The sequence below is a fragment of the Moschus berezovskii genome, chromosome 25 (genome assembly GCF_049115385.1).
Source record: "Moschus berezovskii isolate FMDL1 chromosome 25, NW_MosBer_1.0, whole genome shotgun sequence".
Classification (NCBI taxonomy): Eukaryota; Metazoa; Chordata; class Mammalia; order Artiodactyla; family Moschidae; genus Moschus; species Moschus berezovskii.
Window position 1 is genome coordinate 24,029,306 of NC_142484.1, and position 15,229 is coordinate 24,044,534.

General features: G+C 44.8%; 1 protein-coding gene across 7 annotated transcripts in view; it reads left to right on the plus strand.

Annotated features, from left to right (window-relative positions):
• NAV2 (neuron navigator 2) overlaps window positions 1-15,229 on the plus strand; it is a 429,204-nt gene that overhangs the window by 289,469 nt on the left and 124,506 nt on the right. For all 7 annotated transcript variants that reach the window (XM_055416029.2, XM_055416030.2, XM_055416032.2 and 4 more), the window contains one exon: window positions 10,170-10,292. In XM_055416029.2, the coding sequence (XP_055272004.2) occupies window positions 10,170-10,292 (123 nt within the window). The remainder of the gene's footprint in view (window positions 1-10,169; window positions 10,293-15,229) is intronic.

A 15,229-nucleotide genomic window follows, 5' to 3' on the forward strand; every position in this document is an offset into this window, starting at 1 on the left:
GTGAAATTTCTCTTTAAACCTCAAAATGCTCTTAAAATATAAGGTCTATTAAAAATGCAGAGTTTGGGCCCCAGTGATGGCATTCTGCATCTGTGAAGCTGGGGCCTTGAAGTGCATTTTTCTCAGGTTCCCCAGATGATTTGGGTGTGTTCTCAGGTTTGAGAATTCCTGGATATCAGTCAGCCTCCTTTCACCATCTGTTTCGTTCCAAGAAAGAGCTTAAAGGGGCTTTGTCTAGAGAGCTGTCTCCTGTGTGCTAGAATGTGTTTCATCTTTCAGTAGGTGGACAAAAAGCTTCCTGCTCGTGCTGGAAATACTTGCGCCAATCCCACAGTGACAGTTGAACCACAATGAAGAGAATTCAGGCCAGACCGAATTCCAGACACGGGGACTGTCGAATTTCCAACGCATGCAGCCTTTCTTCAGTAGGGTGCCCTGCCAACCCCCATTTTAAACAAGCATAGTTACAGGTTGTAATGAAAAATTTATGTGTGTGTATTTATTTCAATGGGCTTCCCTAGTGGCTCAGTTGTAAAGAATCTGCCTGCCAGTGCAAGAGACATGGGTTTGATCCCTGGGTCAGAGAGATCCCTTGGAGAAGGAAATGGCAACCCACTCCAGTATTCTTGCCTGGGAAATCCCTTGGACAGAGGAGCCTGGTGGTTACAGTCCATGGGGTCAGACATGACTTAACGACTAAACAACAAAAATTTATTTCAATAGGAATGATAAATAAGGGTTAATTGTTGTAATCCTGGGCTTTCTGTGTGATTATATATTTTATTAGTACAGTTACAGGTTCTTAAAAATATATGTATAGATCCTTAGGTAAGTTAAACCAAAATGCTCTGGCAATCAACGCTGGATGGAATTTCGTTAAGCTTGTGAAAATCCACGTTGCATTTTGCAGAAGATGCAAGAACCATAACAGCGTATTTCATCACCACACAGGAATTTTACCACTTGCTCAGTTTCTTCTTTGCTGGAAGTTTGGTGGGGGCAAGCCCAAACCCACAGCAGTGATAAACTCAAGTCTGTATGCTAAAGTTCAAGGTGACTTGTGAGTTATAGCAATGCCATGTGCCACTTACATGCTGTCCATTTACAGCAAAAACAAACAAACACTTTGCTATTTGTAAACTATGTATGTTGAAGGGACAGACCCAGCCAGGATCCACTTCTGTCCTAACTCCGCAGAGGGTCCACTAATGTGGGACCAGGTTGGGGTGGGTATGGGTGGTGGTCTGTGAATTAACTAGAATTTGAAACTCATTGTGTACATATGTGAGGTTGACCTCCATGGCTTTCACCGGTTTCTCTAAGGAATCCACGACTCAAGAAGATGTAGAAATTTCTGCTTTGGATAATGATCTCTAGACTGTTTTTGGTTGTGTCAAAAAAGAGCGTGTTCCGCTGTCAGACGTTGTATCTGTTTTTTAAACCTATACGTGCTTTCTCACTGAAATACTGTGTGTACTGTAATACCTGCCTACACCCGGGATTTACAAGTGACATGAAAGGAGCATTTTTGTTTTCACCATTGCCTGAGGTCGTGGCTTTCCATTCTTTCATGCACATTAGACCCTCCTAGGGTACTTGTTGAACTGCAGAGTCTGATTCAGGAGGACCAGGGTACCACAGTTCTAGTAAGCTGCCAAGTGATGCTGAAGCTGCTGGTTCGGTGGTAGGTAGAGGGTGGGGCAGGTATTGATGTTTGTGGCATGACCCCCCGCAGCGTGCCTTCTTCTGTCTTCAAGCAGCTTCGTAGCACTTGGCTTTTGGAAATAAACTCTATGACGTCACTTTCCCCCAGTGACACTTAACGGGGCCCCCTGGGATCCTGTGACTCCTCCTTCTCTCAGGCCTGCCTTTTCCTGCTCTTACCTCTGTCCCCGTGGCCTGCCAGGATTGAGCTCTTGTCTGACTAGCTTAGCAACATCTTGGCAGCACTCCCCAGAGAGGTGTGCTCTGGTGAGTAAGTAGCCAGGGTAGGCTTCAGACCTCCTGAGGCTGGCTCACTTCTGTCACAGGCTCGCTTTCCTGCCGCACAGGGTCAGAGAATTGAGCCTGGACTTCTGGCTCGCTTCGCAGCCAGGACTGACTCGGTAAGATGGAGTGAGATCCAGATGAGCCATGGAAGGAGCGGGTGCCCCTGGAGCTGTGGATGCTCCAGGTCAGTGGCTCCTAGCCATTGAAGGAACTTTCCTGCAGTGAAAGTGACATCTATCTGCCATGGCTCTAAGCCAAGGTGGGTGCTCTAGGAGTGAGTGAAATAATGGCAGATTCTGCTAGAGAAGAAAACTGAAGTCTCAGATCCTCCTTAAAAGTACAAGATACCAGCTTGGGGATTTCCTGGAGAAGCAGCCGTCCTAGCACAGTGGGAGGCGGTGCCCCATCCCTGCGCTGGGCAGACAGGTAGGAAACTGGTCCTGTGGATCTGCCCCTCCTCCTTTCCCTTTGCCAGCAGGATTGTTGGAGGAGTCTCCCAAAAGACATGAACACCATAGAAATGTTTCTTGATTATTCGTGTTGCCTGTCTGGATTATTTATGCATCAAGTCTTCTTATTGCAGGGAAACCTAACCAAGAAAGACACTCGAACCTTAGACTTTCTCTCCAGAGGCTGCTGGGGGTTTTGTTTCATTGCATGTCAGTTTGGGATGATCCATGATAGGGCTTCCTGTTGGTTCAGATGGTAAAGGATCTGCCTGCAACGCCAGAGACCTGGGTTCTATCCCTGGGTTAGGAAGATCCCCTGGAGAAGGGAATGGCAAGCCACTCCAGTATTCTTACCTGGAGAATCCCATGGACAGAGGAGCCTGGAGGGCTACAGTCTGTGGGGTTGCAAAGAGTCAGATACAGCTGAGCAACTAACACTCACTCACACACACATACACACACACGAACACACACACGCAGACACGATAGAGAAGCAGCAACACCATGTTCTTTGATTAGGATTCACCTTTATTTGGTTTTTGTGTTAAAGCTGTGTAGTGGGTAAGATCTGAGAATTGCTCTGTGATATGTTTCTTGTCATTGAAGGTGGAGGCAGCAGGGGATGGCTTGGTAAATGAAATGTGTGATATTTGTCTCAGCTTTTATGCCTAAAACCTGAGGGCAAAGTGGTTCCCATAGTAAAATTTTAAGTGCCTAAATTTTAGTACTTCATTCTTCTTCTTATTTTGCTCGAGAGGAAAACTGAACTCTCATAAGTCTCCCAAAAAGAACACGGAAAAATTTTTTAAATCTGTTTTTTTCCCCAACCATATTTTTGCATTTCAAATGTGTCCTCTCCGCTTAAGCTAAACGTAGCAGGTTGTTTTCTGTCACTAAGATCGACTTTCTTCAAAAGGATTTGGGCAGCTTTGTTAGACTCACTTGTTGGTTTGTCCTTCTATGACCCAGAGTGGAGTTTATTCATCGCACTTCTAAGAGGCTCTAAACTAAAGAGATCCTTTTACAGGTTTGTCTGGAAACTCAATTTACATCCTAATAAACTTCAAATATAAATGTCAGGCCTATTGTCATGGAGTGAAGAGCACTGTGAAAGCATTGGTTATTTGAGGACTTGGCTGCTGCTGAAATTCAAATGCAAGGACTTTTCAGCAGCCCACCTCATTTTTTTTAACCTTATACAACAAAGTGTGTGTTGATATATGTGTTCATATATTTATATTGATGTTGGCAGGGAATAGCTTTTATGTATGCAATTCTTTTATTCCATTTTTCTTTGCTGTGTTCACATTTCAACCGAAAGTGTGTCCAAAAAACACAGACATGCTGCCATGTCTTTGAAGAAAAGTAATCACTTAGGCTTAATTTTTTTTTCCTGTTTGTATTGCTTTCATTTTTTGCATCTGCAAGTTTTTCATTTTTTTATGTTGTGCTCTAATAGGAATACACTGGACTCTGTCACTGTACAAATTGCTTTCCCTTCCCTTCTCTTACCTCCCCCAATTCTTGACAAAAAGTGATTTCCTTTGTAATTATTGAGAGCCACTTTGTGTTCTTATGCTCCATGTTGGGAACTTCAGGATCGAGGGGTCCTCTGTCCCCCCTTCTGAAGGTGACTCATGCCAGTTTCACTTGTTTGACATTGGTGCCTCACTACGCACATTTCAAGGAGACGAGATCTGTCGACAACGCTGGACTCAGAACCTAGCATATTTGTTCCAACAGGTGCTATGAGGTTCCAGAGCTTTTTCATAGCTCCCGTCAGTTACTCAGGATGCACCTCTTCTGTTGAGAAAGTTCCTTGTCCTAGGCGTCTTGCCTTCACAGGTCTCCTTTAGTTTGAGGGATGGTGAGGTCTACTCTGCAAGTCTGATCATTCCCTGAAGGTCTGGGGTGCCTCAGATGGGATCCAGACCAGTTCTGGAAAATCTACAGGCTGAAATATCAGTGAGACATTGCTCACCAAAAATAGAGTGTTGAATGGTGGAGGTATCGAAAAGTCAGTGTTCTCTTTCAAATAAAGCCTGAACCTGTTATTTGTGGGCTTACTACCTTCATAGCTTACCAGCTTCCAGACAAAGGTCTCAGCCCCTCCTGGCCTCCAAGCCCTTCCCGAGTGGGCCCCAGTCCCCCTGCAGCCCAGCTCCTGTCTGTTCCTGCTGTTCTGGCCACAATGAACTACTTCCCATCCTCTTACCTTCCTCCCAGCTTTTGTACGTGTCTTCTGTGTGCCTAGATGGATCCTCCGCCTTTGACTGGCAAACTCCTGTGCACCCTTCAAAGGCCAACTTAAATAGCATCCCTCTGTGACCTCCGTCCCCTGTATGTGCAGAGCCTCTTGTACATCTGTCTGAACCGTACATCTCCTGCCATTCATCCTGGGGTAGGAGAGCTGCCTACTTACATGTCTGAGAGCCTTGTCAGTTTTGAGCTTCACCAGGGCAGGGCAGGAATGAGATCGGTGTAATCCCAGCCTGGCATAGAGCCTGGTACACCATATTTGTGGAATTGGAAGGGGAGGAGGGACTGCAGTGTCACTACTCAATGATACAGGCCAGCACTGCTATTTATAGAAACAGCTGTTGTTCAGTCACTAAGTCATGTCCAACTCTTTGCAGCCCCATGAACTGTAGCACTCCAGGCTTCCCTGTCCTTCACCATCTCCTGGAGTTTGCTCAAATTCATGTCCATTGAATCGGTGATGCCATCCAACCATCTCATCCTTTGTCACCCCCCTTCTCCCCCTGCCTTCCCTCTTTCCCAGCATCAGGGTCTTTTCCACTGAGTTGGTTCTTTGCATCAGGTGGTCAGAGTATCAGAGCTTTAGCTTCAGCATCAGTCCTTCCAATGGATATTCAGGGTTGATCTCCTAAAGGGCTCCTGAGGTAGCAGACCCTGGGCATTATAATGTCTCAGTCAACTCACCTTGGCCCTATGAGATTAATCAGCAGTTTCAACTATCCTGCAGATGAGGAAGCTGAAACTTGGGGAAATTACCCGCCCCGAAAAGTGACAAAGCTGGAATTGGAACACATCTACCTGCACAGTGATCTTGACCTGTTCCATTGTCTTCATCTAAAAAATAGAGATAAAAGTAACACTTGATAAGACTCTTGAAGATGTCAAGATTGCTGTGAGGCACTTAGCACAGCATCCGGCCAGCATCAGTAACCCTTAGTACTTGCTAACAACGATGCACACAAGGGCCCTCAGCTAGCATGAGGCTGGGAGACTGAACCCAGGACTCACTGATGGCACAGCCATGCTCCTAGCTCTGATGCTTATGAGCCACCCCAGCCTTGAAAAGCAAGAAAAACACCCCCAGACACACTGGGTCTTTAACAGAGGCTCCTGCTCTCCATCCAGGGGCCTATGGGGAAGCAGCGGAAGGTGGAGGATAGTGTTGAAATTGTGCAGGTGCTTGGTGGCTTAGCCAGGACCCCAGCAAGCAAACATTTGGATGTTACCAGCACCTCATTAGGCTCCATCACTAATGATTTATTTCCCCAAGGAGAAGGAAAGTGCGGCCCTGGTGCTCAGGGATTTGGTCCCTAAATCAGCTGGTTCCTTTCCTTGTGACCTCAGACAAGTCATTGCGTCTCCACCCAATGCAAACCTCTGATAAAGCTCGCAAGATGGGAGCCAGCCATCCCACCCAGCCTCCTGAGCCTTCAGGACTACAAACCTTTTCACCCTTCTGCTCAAGGTGAGCAGAAGTGACACCAGTGACTGCTTCATCTCTAAATTATGCTTCCTTAAACTGAACAGATGAACGTCTATATAATGTATTCAGTAGCCAATTCCTATGAAATTTGGGTTGAACCAAAGTATGTGTATTTTTCATTGAGACCAGAAGAGTTATTTAAAGATATATTCAGGGTTTTTTATACTGTATTTGGTGGAATAATAATTATAGAAATAAGAAATATAAGTTCTTGAGTGTGAGGCTAGTTCAAGTGACAGTGCTATACTGTCTTGCAGTGAGAGGACATAGAATTTATTTTGAATATTATTTTAAAAATTATGATTTAATGCATTTTTACAAACCTATGGAGGAAGAGGTATGTTCCCTCTTTTCCTTAACCACTTCCTCCTGATTCATCCTTGACTCCTCCACCATCACCCCATCTCTCTGCCTGAACAAGATCAGAATTCCCAGTAGCAGTTGACAAGCTGAGTTAGCCTATCCAGTCACATAGTCACATCTCTCCAAGGCCCCCCACCTTCATCAGTGGTCAGTTTTTGACACCTTGCACCTGGCAATACCAGGCTGGAGGCAGCAGCACATCTCAGCATTCCAGCTCTGGAAGCTCACCAAACTCTACTCTTGGCCTTCACAGAAAGCCAGGGCTGTATATGTGTGGGCCTCCATCTACATGCCCAGGTACATGTAATTGCCCAACCGTGTGTGTTGTTTCACCAGCAGTAAAAAAAAATCCAGCAGGGAAATGAATGCTTTAATTAGTTTGTTTGTCCTTTGACAAGATCTCCCCAGTTGAAAAATTTTTGTTTATCTCTGTGGCTGAGCAGGCTTTGCTAAAATCGAAATTAACTGCCTTGCTTAATGGTGCAGTAGATAGTATTTTGAACAGCTTCCACTGAAATCTCCTTGCAAGGATATTTGATCTAGAAAGTCTAGCCTCTGGCAGAGTTACTGCATTTTGGTGTAGGTCCTTTTCTTCCTCCTTATGCTAATTGTAGGATGTATACATGGAGCTCACCGCTGGATCCTGGGTGAGTGGCTGGCTGGATGAACAGATGGGTTGACTGACTGGTGCTCAGTTATGTCTGAACTTTTGTGGCACCATGGACTTTAGCCCATCAGGCTCTTCTGTCCATGGAATTTTCCAGGCAAGAAAACTGGAGTGGTTGCCACTTCCTCCTCTAGGGGATCTTCCTGACCCAGGGATCTTTCTGACCCAGGGATCGAACCCACATCTCCTACATTGGCAGGCAGGTTCTTTACCACTAGTGCTGCGTGGGAATCCCCTGACTGGCAGATAGATAGTTTAATTGCCATATGACTTAGATGTCAAATTTTCTGACATTTAAGAGGAAGAAAAACCTGTAATTGGTTTCCTCCCAAAATGTTTTTGCTAAACTTCACCCTATGACTGTGTCCTTGGATTTCTTTAACAAAAACAATACTTGTTAAGCGCTTAGTATGTGTTAGGATGTGGAATATAGATTTGAACAAAATAAAATAGTCCCTTCTCAAAGAGCTTGCTATCTAGTGTGGGAACCAAGAATCAAAAAGTCATTTCACAGGGTTTTCCTGGTGGCTCGGTGGGAAAGAATCTGCCTGCCAATGCAGGAGATACATGTTCAATCCCTGATCCTGGAAGATCTCACATTCTGTGGAGTAACTAAACCCATATACCACAACTACTGAAGCCTCAATGCCCAGAGCCTGCTCTCTGCAACAAGAGAAGCCACCGCAATGAGAAAGCCCTCACACGGCAACTAGAGAAAAACCCTTGCAGTCGCAAAGACCCAGCACAGCCAAAAATAAATAAATAAAAAATTTTAAAGTCATTACACAAATAATTATTTAACTATAGCTATGATGGCTGGAATTTTTTTGCTTTTTCTTTTTTCTTTATTGAGGCCTAAGTCAAATACCATAAAATTCTTTTTATTTTATTTTTTAATTTTTAAAATTTTTGTTTATTTATTCTTGGCTGCACTGGGTCTTTTTTGCTGCGCATGGGTTTTCTCTAGTTACGGCGAGGGAGAATGGCTCTCTATTTGTGGTGTGCAGGCTGCTCATTTATTGTGGTGGCTTCTTTTGTCACAGAGCATGGGCTGTAGAGTGCAGGCTCAGTAGTTGTACCTCGGCATAGGAGATCTTCCCAGAGCAGGGATCAAACCTGGGTCCCCTGCATTGGCAAGTGGATTCTTATCCACTAGACCACCACAAGTCCCTAAAATTCATCGTTTTAAAGTGTACAATTCAACCACAAACAATTGGTTTGACTGATTTCAACAGATATTCCATTATGTTGGCTTTGTGATCATTAATGTCACAAATAGGGGGTGAAAGGGGCCACCAGAGAAGTCAGTTCAGATGTGGTATCCCGGAGGCTGCCCTGAGGAAGAGTTCTCTTGACCCACAGCAGAAGTGCCTCACCCAAGACGGCTCCCGTGAGAACTTTCTTCTATGACCCTACTGGTTCTGGAAAACTTCCACAGCATCCTATAAGTCCATTTTTCTAATAATATATTCCAAGAAGTTCCTAAACTAGACATAGAAGAATCTCAAGTATTGAGAACCCTCAGGATCTCCCCATATATTCTAAAGCCAAGATACCAAAGGCAGTGAAACATTCCATGATGTACTGATAGCTCAGCTGACTGTTGCAGCAAAATAATTACTCATTCATTGGGCTTCTCATGCCCTGTTATTGGGCTTGAAAAGTAAATCACGTGCATTTTCGGATGCACTGCAAGTCTGATGGGGCCCAGGGGGAAATTAAAGGGCTCTGAGTTTGATTTCTGGCTCTGTTCAAGTTTTGCTTTTCATTTTCCTCTGGAGATGGGCATAATGGCACAAGCAGTCTCCTCTGAGGGGTGTCTAGGAGTAACCAGCGTGGATGAGTAAAGCTGCTTTGGACCTGAAGTACTTCCTCGTGTGTGCGTGCTCAGCCTCTCAGTCATGTCTGATTTTTTGAGACCCCATGGACTGTAGCCCACCAGGCTCCTCTGTCTATGGGATTTCCCAGACAAAAATGCTGGAACGGCTTGCCATTTCCTCTTCCAGAGGATCTTCCTGACCCAGGGATCGAACCCATGTCTCCTTCATCTCCTGTAGGCAGATTCTTTACCACCTGGGAAGCCAAACTACTTGCTACTGGTAACTAATCTTTCAGGAGCTGATCTGATTGGTGGATAATCAGCTATCTATACAGAAAGTCTCAGGGGTCTTCCCTTCCCATGACAACACTGATTTCATAGGAAGATAGCTCTGTGGCATCAATTTGAAGTTTAGATAATTAACATTACTGTTATTCAGAGAGCTTGGGACACCCCCCAAAACATCAGTATCAAAGGTGAAATTTACCATTGCACATACTTTAAGATAATCACTATCTTAATAACATCTTCTGTTTACGTGATCTTATACAAATTATAAAGCACTTTGATACTCCTTATCTCACTAATTCCCATGCCCATCTGGTGATGCAGGAAGACTGTGATATTCACAGAGTTTAGATAAAAAATCCAGGACTTGCCCATGATGACAAAGCTGGCTCTTGTATTCTCCATCTTTTCTTACCATCCTTCTTGAAATCTTGCCTAGTTTTTCCCCTGCGCTGTTCTGTAATATTTTCCCCTATGATTTGCCAGTGACTTGTCAGTTCCCTTCATAGTACTTAGGTAAAACACCTGCTTGTATAATTGCTGACATTAAAAAGAATGTCATGAATGCATCTGACAGTTAATTTTTTCACTAGTTCCCTTCTGCTCCATAGATCCCTGTGAGTTTGGGTTAATTAATCTGAGTTTTATTTTTGCTAACAAACTGGTGATCCTTTGGGTTGAATCAGCTGAGTTATCTCTAGGCTGTGATCAGTGACATAAACTCAGGAAAGCCTTGCTTCCTTCCATCTTAGGGCACAGGATGGCCATGCAGGGCTTCTGGATATGAATGGCAAGATGGTCCATGACTTGCCCTTAACCAGATATTTGCATCATCCCTTTCTCCTTTCAAAGGTACATGACCGATGGTGGACTTGGCCTCTACACCCGCCGCCTGAACCGGCTCCCTGATGGGATGGCTGTGGTGCGGGAGACCCTGCAAAGAAACACCTCCCTGGGCCTTGGAGATGCTGACAGGTAAGCCTGCTCCACTTGGGGTGGCCCAGATTGGAGGTGACTCCAGTGGGGCCTGAGAAACGAGGGTGATCACAGTGAGAGCCAATGTGTGCTGCTTTAACCCACCAGAGGCTAGGAGGCCTTGAAGCCAGGCCTGAGGTTAGGAGCTGGCCCAGCAGGTGGGAGAGGGCTCCTGACCCGCTCTTGCATCCTGCCTCTAGGTGGCGGATGCTGGTTGTGACAGCAAGAACCCAGGGAGTTCAGGCTGGGAGGGTTTTTGTTTTACTGTTGCTACTGCATCTTTATCAGTTCAGCAGGCCCTGGGGATCTGCTCTGCTTCCTCCATTAGCCAGCTTTCTAGGTATTGCATCTTGGAAGGAACAGAGTCCCTGGTGATGCACAGAAGGTCTGTGTGCAGAAGAGAGCTCCCCTGGCCATGGCTGAGCAGGCTTCCCCATAACTCTCTGTTGCCTGGTGATAAGAAGCAGGGCTTAACCATGTAGTTTATACACTGCATGCTGAGTAGTTGTCATGATTGGGCTTGACCAGTCTCCATTGCTTCAGAGACAAAGAAGAGCTTCAGAAAACTCTATAATAAAGAAGAATATTTGGCCTACAAGTTTCTAGGCTTTGACACAAGCAGATTCTGTGACCATGAACTATCTCTTAAGGAAGGGGTTTGGGCTCTATGGTTTCTAAGATTTCTTCCAGCTCTGATGTGCTGTATTTATGGATTTCAATACCCTTTAATGATCTGATTGTTGAAGAATTTTTTCTGGCATACTCGACCTCTTGCCACATCTGGGTTGATGAGACAGAACATGGAATTTTGATGTGAGCAGTTTGAAATCACTCTGTTCTTTTTGGAGGCGAAGTCTCATGTGTCAGAAGGCCAAATATTTGTTGCACCAAACCAGCTTCTTGCATTTCTCTTAGCAGGACATAGTTTCTAACAGACTGAGATGACTTCTGTAGTTCCCTGGCTTCAGAGAAATAGGGCATCTTTATTAAAGAGACAGACTCTGAAGTTTCCCCCGGAAATGGAATTTGCTGAAAAGGAATCTTCACCTTCTCTTGGGGAAGGCTTGAAGGCTTGGGCTGGTGTGAAGAATGCTGAATTAGCTGTCAGGAACTTGGCACCTGCCCAAAGCCTAGGCTCAACTACCAACTTAACCGTGTCCTTCTCAGAGTCTCCTCCGCCTCCAAGGTAGTGATTTATACCAGAGAGGACTAAAGACTTACCACTACGGTGCCAATTCAAGTTAGCTTTTCTCCTGTGATCTTATGTAAAATATTGGTTTAAAACTTCTCTAGAAATACAAACCATTTGAGAACTACTCTAAGGCTAAAATTCTCTATGACCAAAATCTTTAGAGTAAATATCAGCAAAAGAAAAATCAGTTGTAACACCCCCATTGGAGCATTCACAACTTGCTAAATTATTTTATTGGTATTCTCTTGTAAACATGGAATTGCTCAGTAAATCTATTAGCATAAAGTGATGGCCTTACAAGGTACATTTCCCCTTGTAGCAAAAGCAGTGTCTGCACTAGGCAGTTTAATTTAATGCTTCAGTGCAGGGTTAATGGAATGATTATAGATCACAGCTGAGCTTGCTTTTGCTTTTGGAGGTGGAAGATTTGGGTTTGGGCTGGAAAGATAGGTGGCATTTGTTTTGTTGTTCCAGCTCAGTCCCCACTGTTAACAATACAGACAGCAGTGTCTTATGGTTTTCCCCAAACTGGAATTGCTCAGATGTGATCATTTAAGATAATGAATGATTATTATTATTAAACGGATAATAAGCCAACTTTTAAAGAAAGAATTCAGGTGGATTTAAAAAAAAAAAGATTTAATAATGCTCATAAATCTTCTATTTTATGTAAGTTTGGACCTGTTAGCAGTGAGATATTCTGTATTACTCTTTTTTTTAAATACTACAGTATCATTTATTTATTGTTTTTATTTATTTATTTTTGGCTGGGCTGGGTCTTCCTTGCTGCACACAGGTTTTCTCTGGTTGCAATGAGTAGGGACCATTCTGTAGTTGGGATGCGTGGGCTTCACTGTGGTGGGCTTCTCTTGTTGTAGAGCGCAAGGCTCTAGATCATGTGGGCTTCAATAGTTGTGGCGCGTGGCTTAGTTGCCCTGCAGCATGTGGGATCTTCCTGGACCAGAGATCGAGTCTGTGTCCCCTGTGTGGACAGGCGGATTCTTAACCCCTGGACCACCAGGGAAGCGCCTATATTATTCTTAGATAGTTAAATTACTTTTTTCAAAGTTAGTGTAAACAGGCCATAATAATGCTTTATCTTTGGCTCAGTTGAAATAGTACTAGATTGGTTTCTTTCAAGTTCTTCATGTAAGCGTGCATACTAAGTCGCTTCAGTAATGTCCAACTCCTTGTGACCCTATGGACTGTAGCCTGCCGGGCTCCTTATCCATGGGATTCTCCAGGCAAGATAGTGGAGTGGGTTGCCATGCCCTCCTCCGGGAGATCTTCCCAACCCAGGGATCTAACCCGAGTCTCTTAGGTCTCTTGCATTGGCAGATGGGTTCTTTACCATTAGTGCCACCTGGGAGGCCCTGTTCTTGTAAATCTTCCCAAAACTATGTACTAAATGAGTATTCCACAAAGTTCAAGGCTAACATTATTGGTACAGAAATAATTTTAGATGGTAGGGAAATACTTCTTTTTAACAATTACATTTTAATTTAAAAAAAAAAATGCTTGCAACTAGCATCTCAAACTCACGATTTTACACACATTTCTTAGGGTCAGGATAGTGTGCACTTGGAACAATTTAATGTAAAATATCAAGGAATAATATCACAGATGGTGTGCAGATATATTAAAAAATAAAAAGTACTATGCACATGGCTGCAGGCTAGGTAATTCTGTTCCTATCCCTGTAACTAGAAATATGTTGTTTAAGTAATTTAGACAAGTCAAAAAAAAAAGAAGAATGCAAAGAACCTTTCCAGAAGTATTCCCTTCTAACCTGAAAAAAGAGCTAAGATACTTCCATGAATTTTGGTTTTTTTTTTTAAATAAAAAGCCCAGTCCTTAAGGATTCACACACAAGCAGTAAATTACATGAGTTCTACAAAAGAAATAGGAAACGAACTGAGAGATGACTTCTGATGAGACCTCAGCAAAGGGATGGCAAGCCCACTGTGCCATCACTTGCAAGCAGGAACATCACTGACCTTGGCCCTTCAACCCCAGAGGACAGGTCTCCCAGGGAGGCCCTGAAGGACACCCACCCACCCACTCACCAGGCAGGCTAAGGCTGTTGGCGGCAGGATGTGGCTGGGGTATCTTCAGGATTATTAAAAGTAACTGATAGGAATGTGTGCCTTTGGAGCCTGGGAGACAGAGACCATGTCTGCTGGTGAGTCTCGTATGTCACCAGCCGGCTTCTGAGAAATAATAAATGACGATCGTAAATTCAAGATGCCAAGCCTGCCCTTGATCTCCTGTCGCTCTTTAGGATTGCCACCCGTGGGCTCTCGTTTTTACCTGATAGTTATCTGGGCGACTTTCAGCAAACTATAGCCAGCCGGCTCTGAAGGAAGGATCAAAAGGGACAAACGGAGGTGGCTTATTACATGCTCTTGGCCCCAGATGACAGACACGTAAAGAGAGCTGTGACATGGAGGTCTGTGGACTAGCAGGCTGGGAGGAGGAGGGGATACGACAAGGAGGTCCCAGGGGCTGAGCTCACAGTCGCAGGGTTTGTGGAACTTCGGCCGGTTGCAGGCACTGCTGTCTCCTGGGAACCCATGGAAACTTCTTGAACTTCAGCAGGTTGAGTGCTTTCAAAGTTTAAAGCTCAGCTCTGGGAAAGCTTCCACTCTCAGGTCCCTTTCTCTGTCCCTTGAAAGCACGCTGTGGCCCTTTCCTGCATGCAAGGTTCTGTAGTGTGCAGTGGGCTGAGGCCGTTAGGTGCTCCCCCCAAGGTCACGTACCTGTCACTGGGAGCATGTGGAGGACAGTAGCCAGACTCCTGTGCACGTGGATCCCGAGCAAGACTTTGCAGTTATTGACAACTTTCTTCTCAACCCTTAAAACATCAGTTGCTTTTGTTACTTTGGTTTAGTTGCTAAGTCATGTCCAACTCTTGTGACCCCACGGACTGTAGCCTGCCAGGTTTCTCTGTCCGTGGGATTTTCCAGGCAAGAGTATTGGAGTGGGTTGTCATTTTCTTCTCTTGTGAATCTTCCTGACCCAGGAGTTGAACCCAGGTCTCCTGCATTGCAGGTGGATTCTTGACTGGCTGAGCTACGATTTAGGTAGTAAGAAAAATAGAAAGAAAAAAAAAAAACTAATGCCACATGGTAAAACATCAGCCTGAGACTTGAACAAAAATGAAAATTGCCCTCTGACATCACCAAACATAAAGGAGAAACTGTTTGTTTGTTTTTTCTTGTTAAATTACAAGGTTTTCTTTGCCCTCCAAATTCTGTACAGTTTAGTATGGAGATGGCTTTTCAGCTGGGCTTCAGTCATTGTACAACTTGACTGTGCATTTGGGACCCGGGCCTCAGTGCTCAGACCCATCTCAGCTTCAGCTTGAACAGGGAGTCCTGCAGTGTGAGGATGTAACTATGCAACCTGGTATCTGACCAGCCTGCCAAGCCAGGCCCCCCTCCCTCACCGGGAGTGTCGCAAGATCTTCAAGCCCAGGACACTGCTTGGCTTTGTGATTTGTGTGGGACAGCTTGGCCTCCTGGCACCCAGCAGTGCATTCACAGATTCTGGCCCGACTTGGAGAGAGGAGCTGAATCCAGGACAGAGCTTCCCAACCAGCAGCTGGAATTGATAGGTGCCCTCACCATGTGAGGTGAGCTATTTCTTAGGCATCGCCCCTGCTGGGATATGCAGACTGGAGGGAGCACAGAGGGGAACTTCTCTCATTGTCTGCCCTTTCAAGCCTGGGATAGGGAGAAAAACA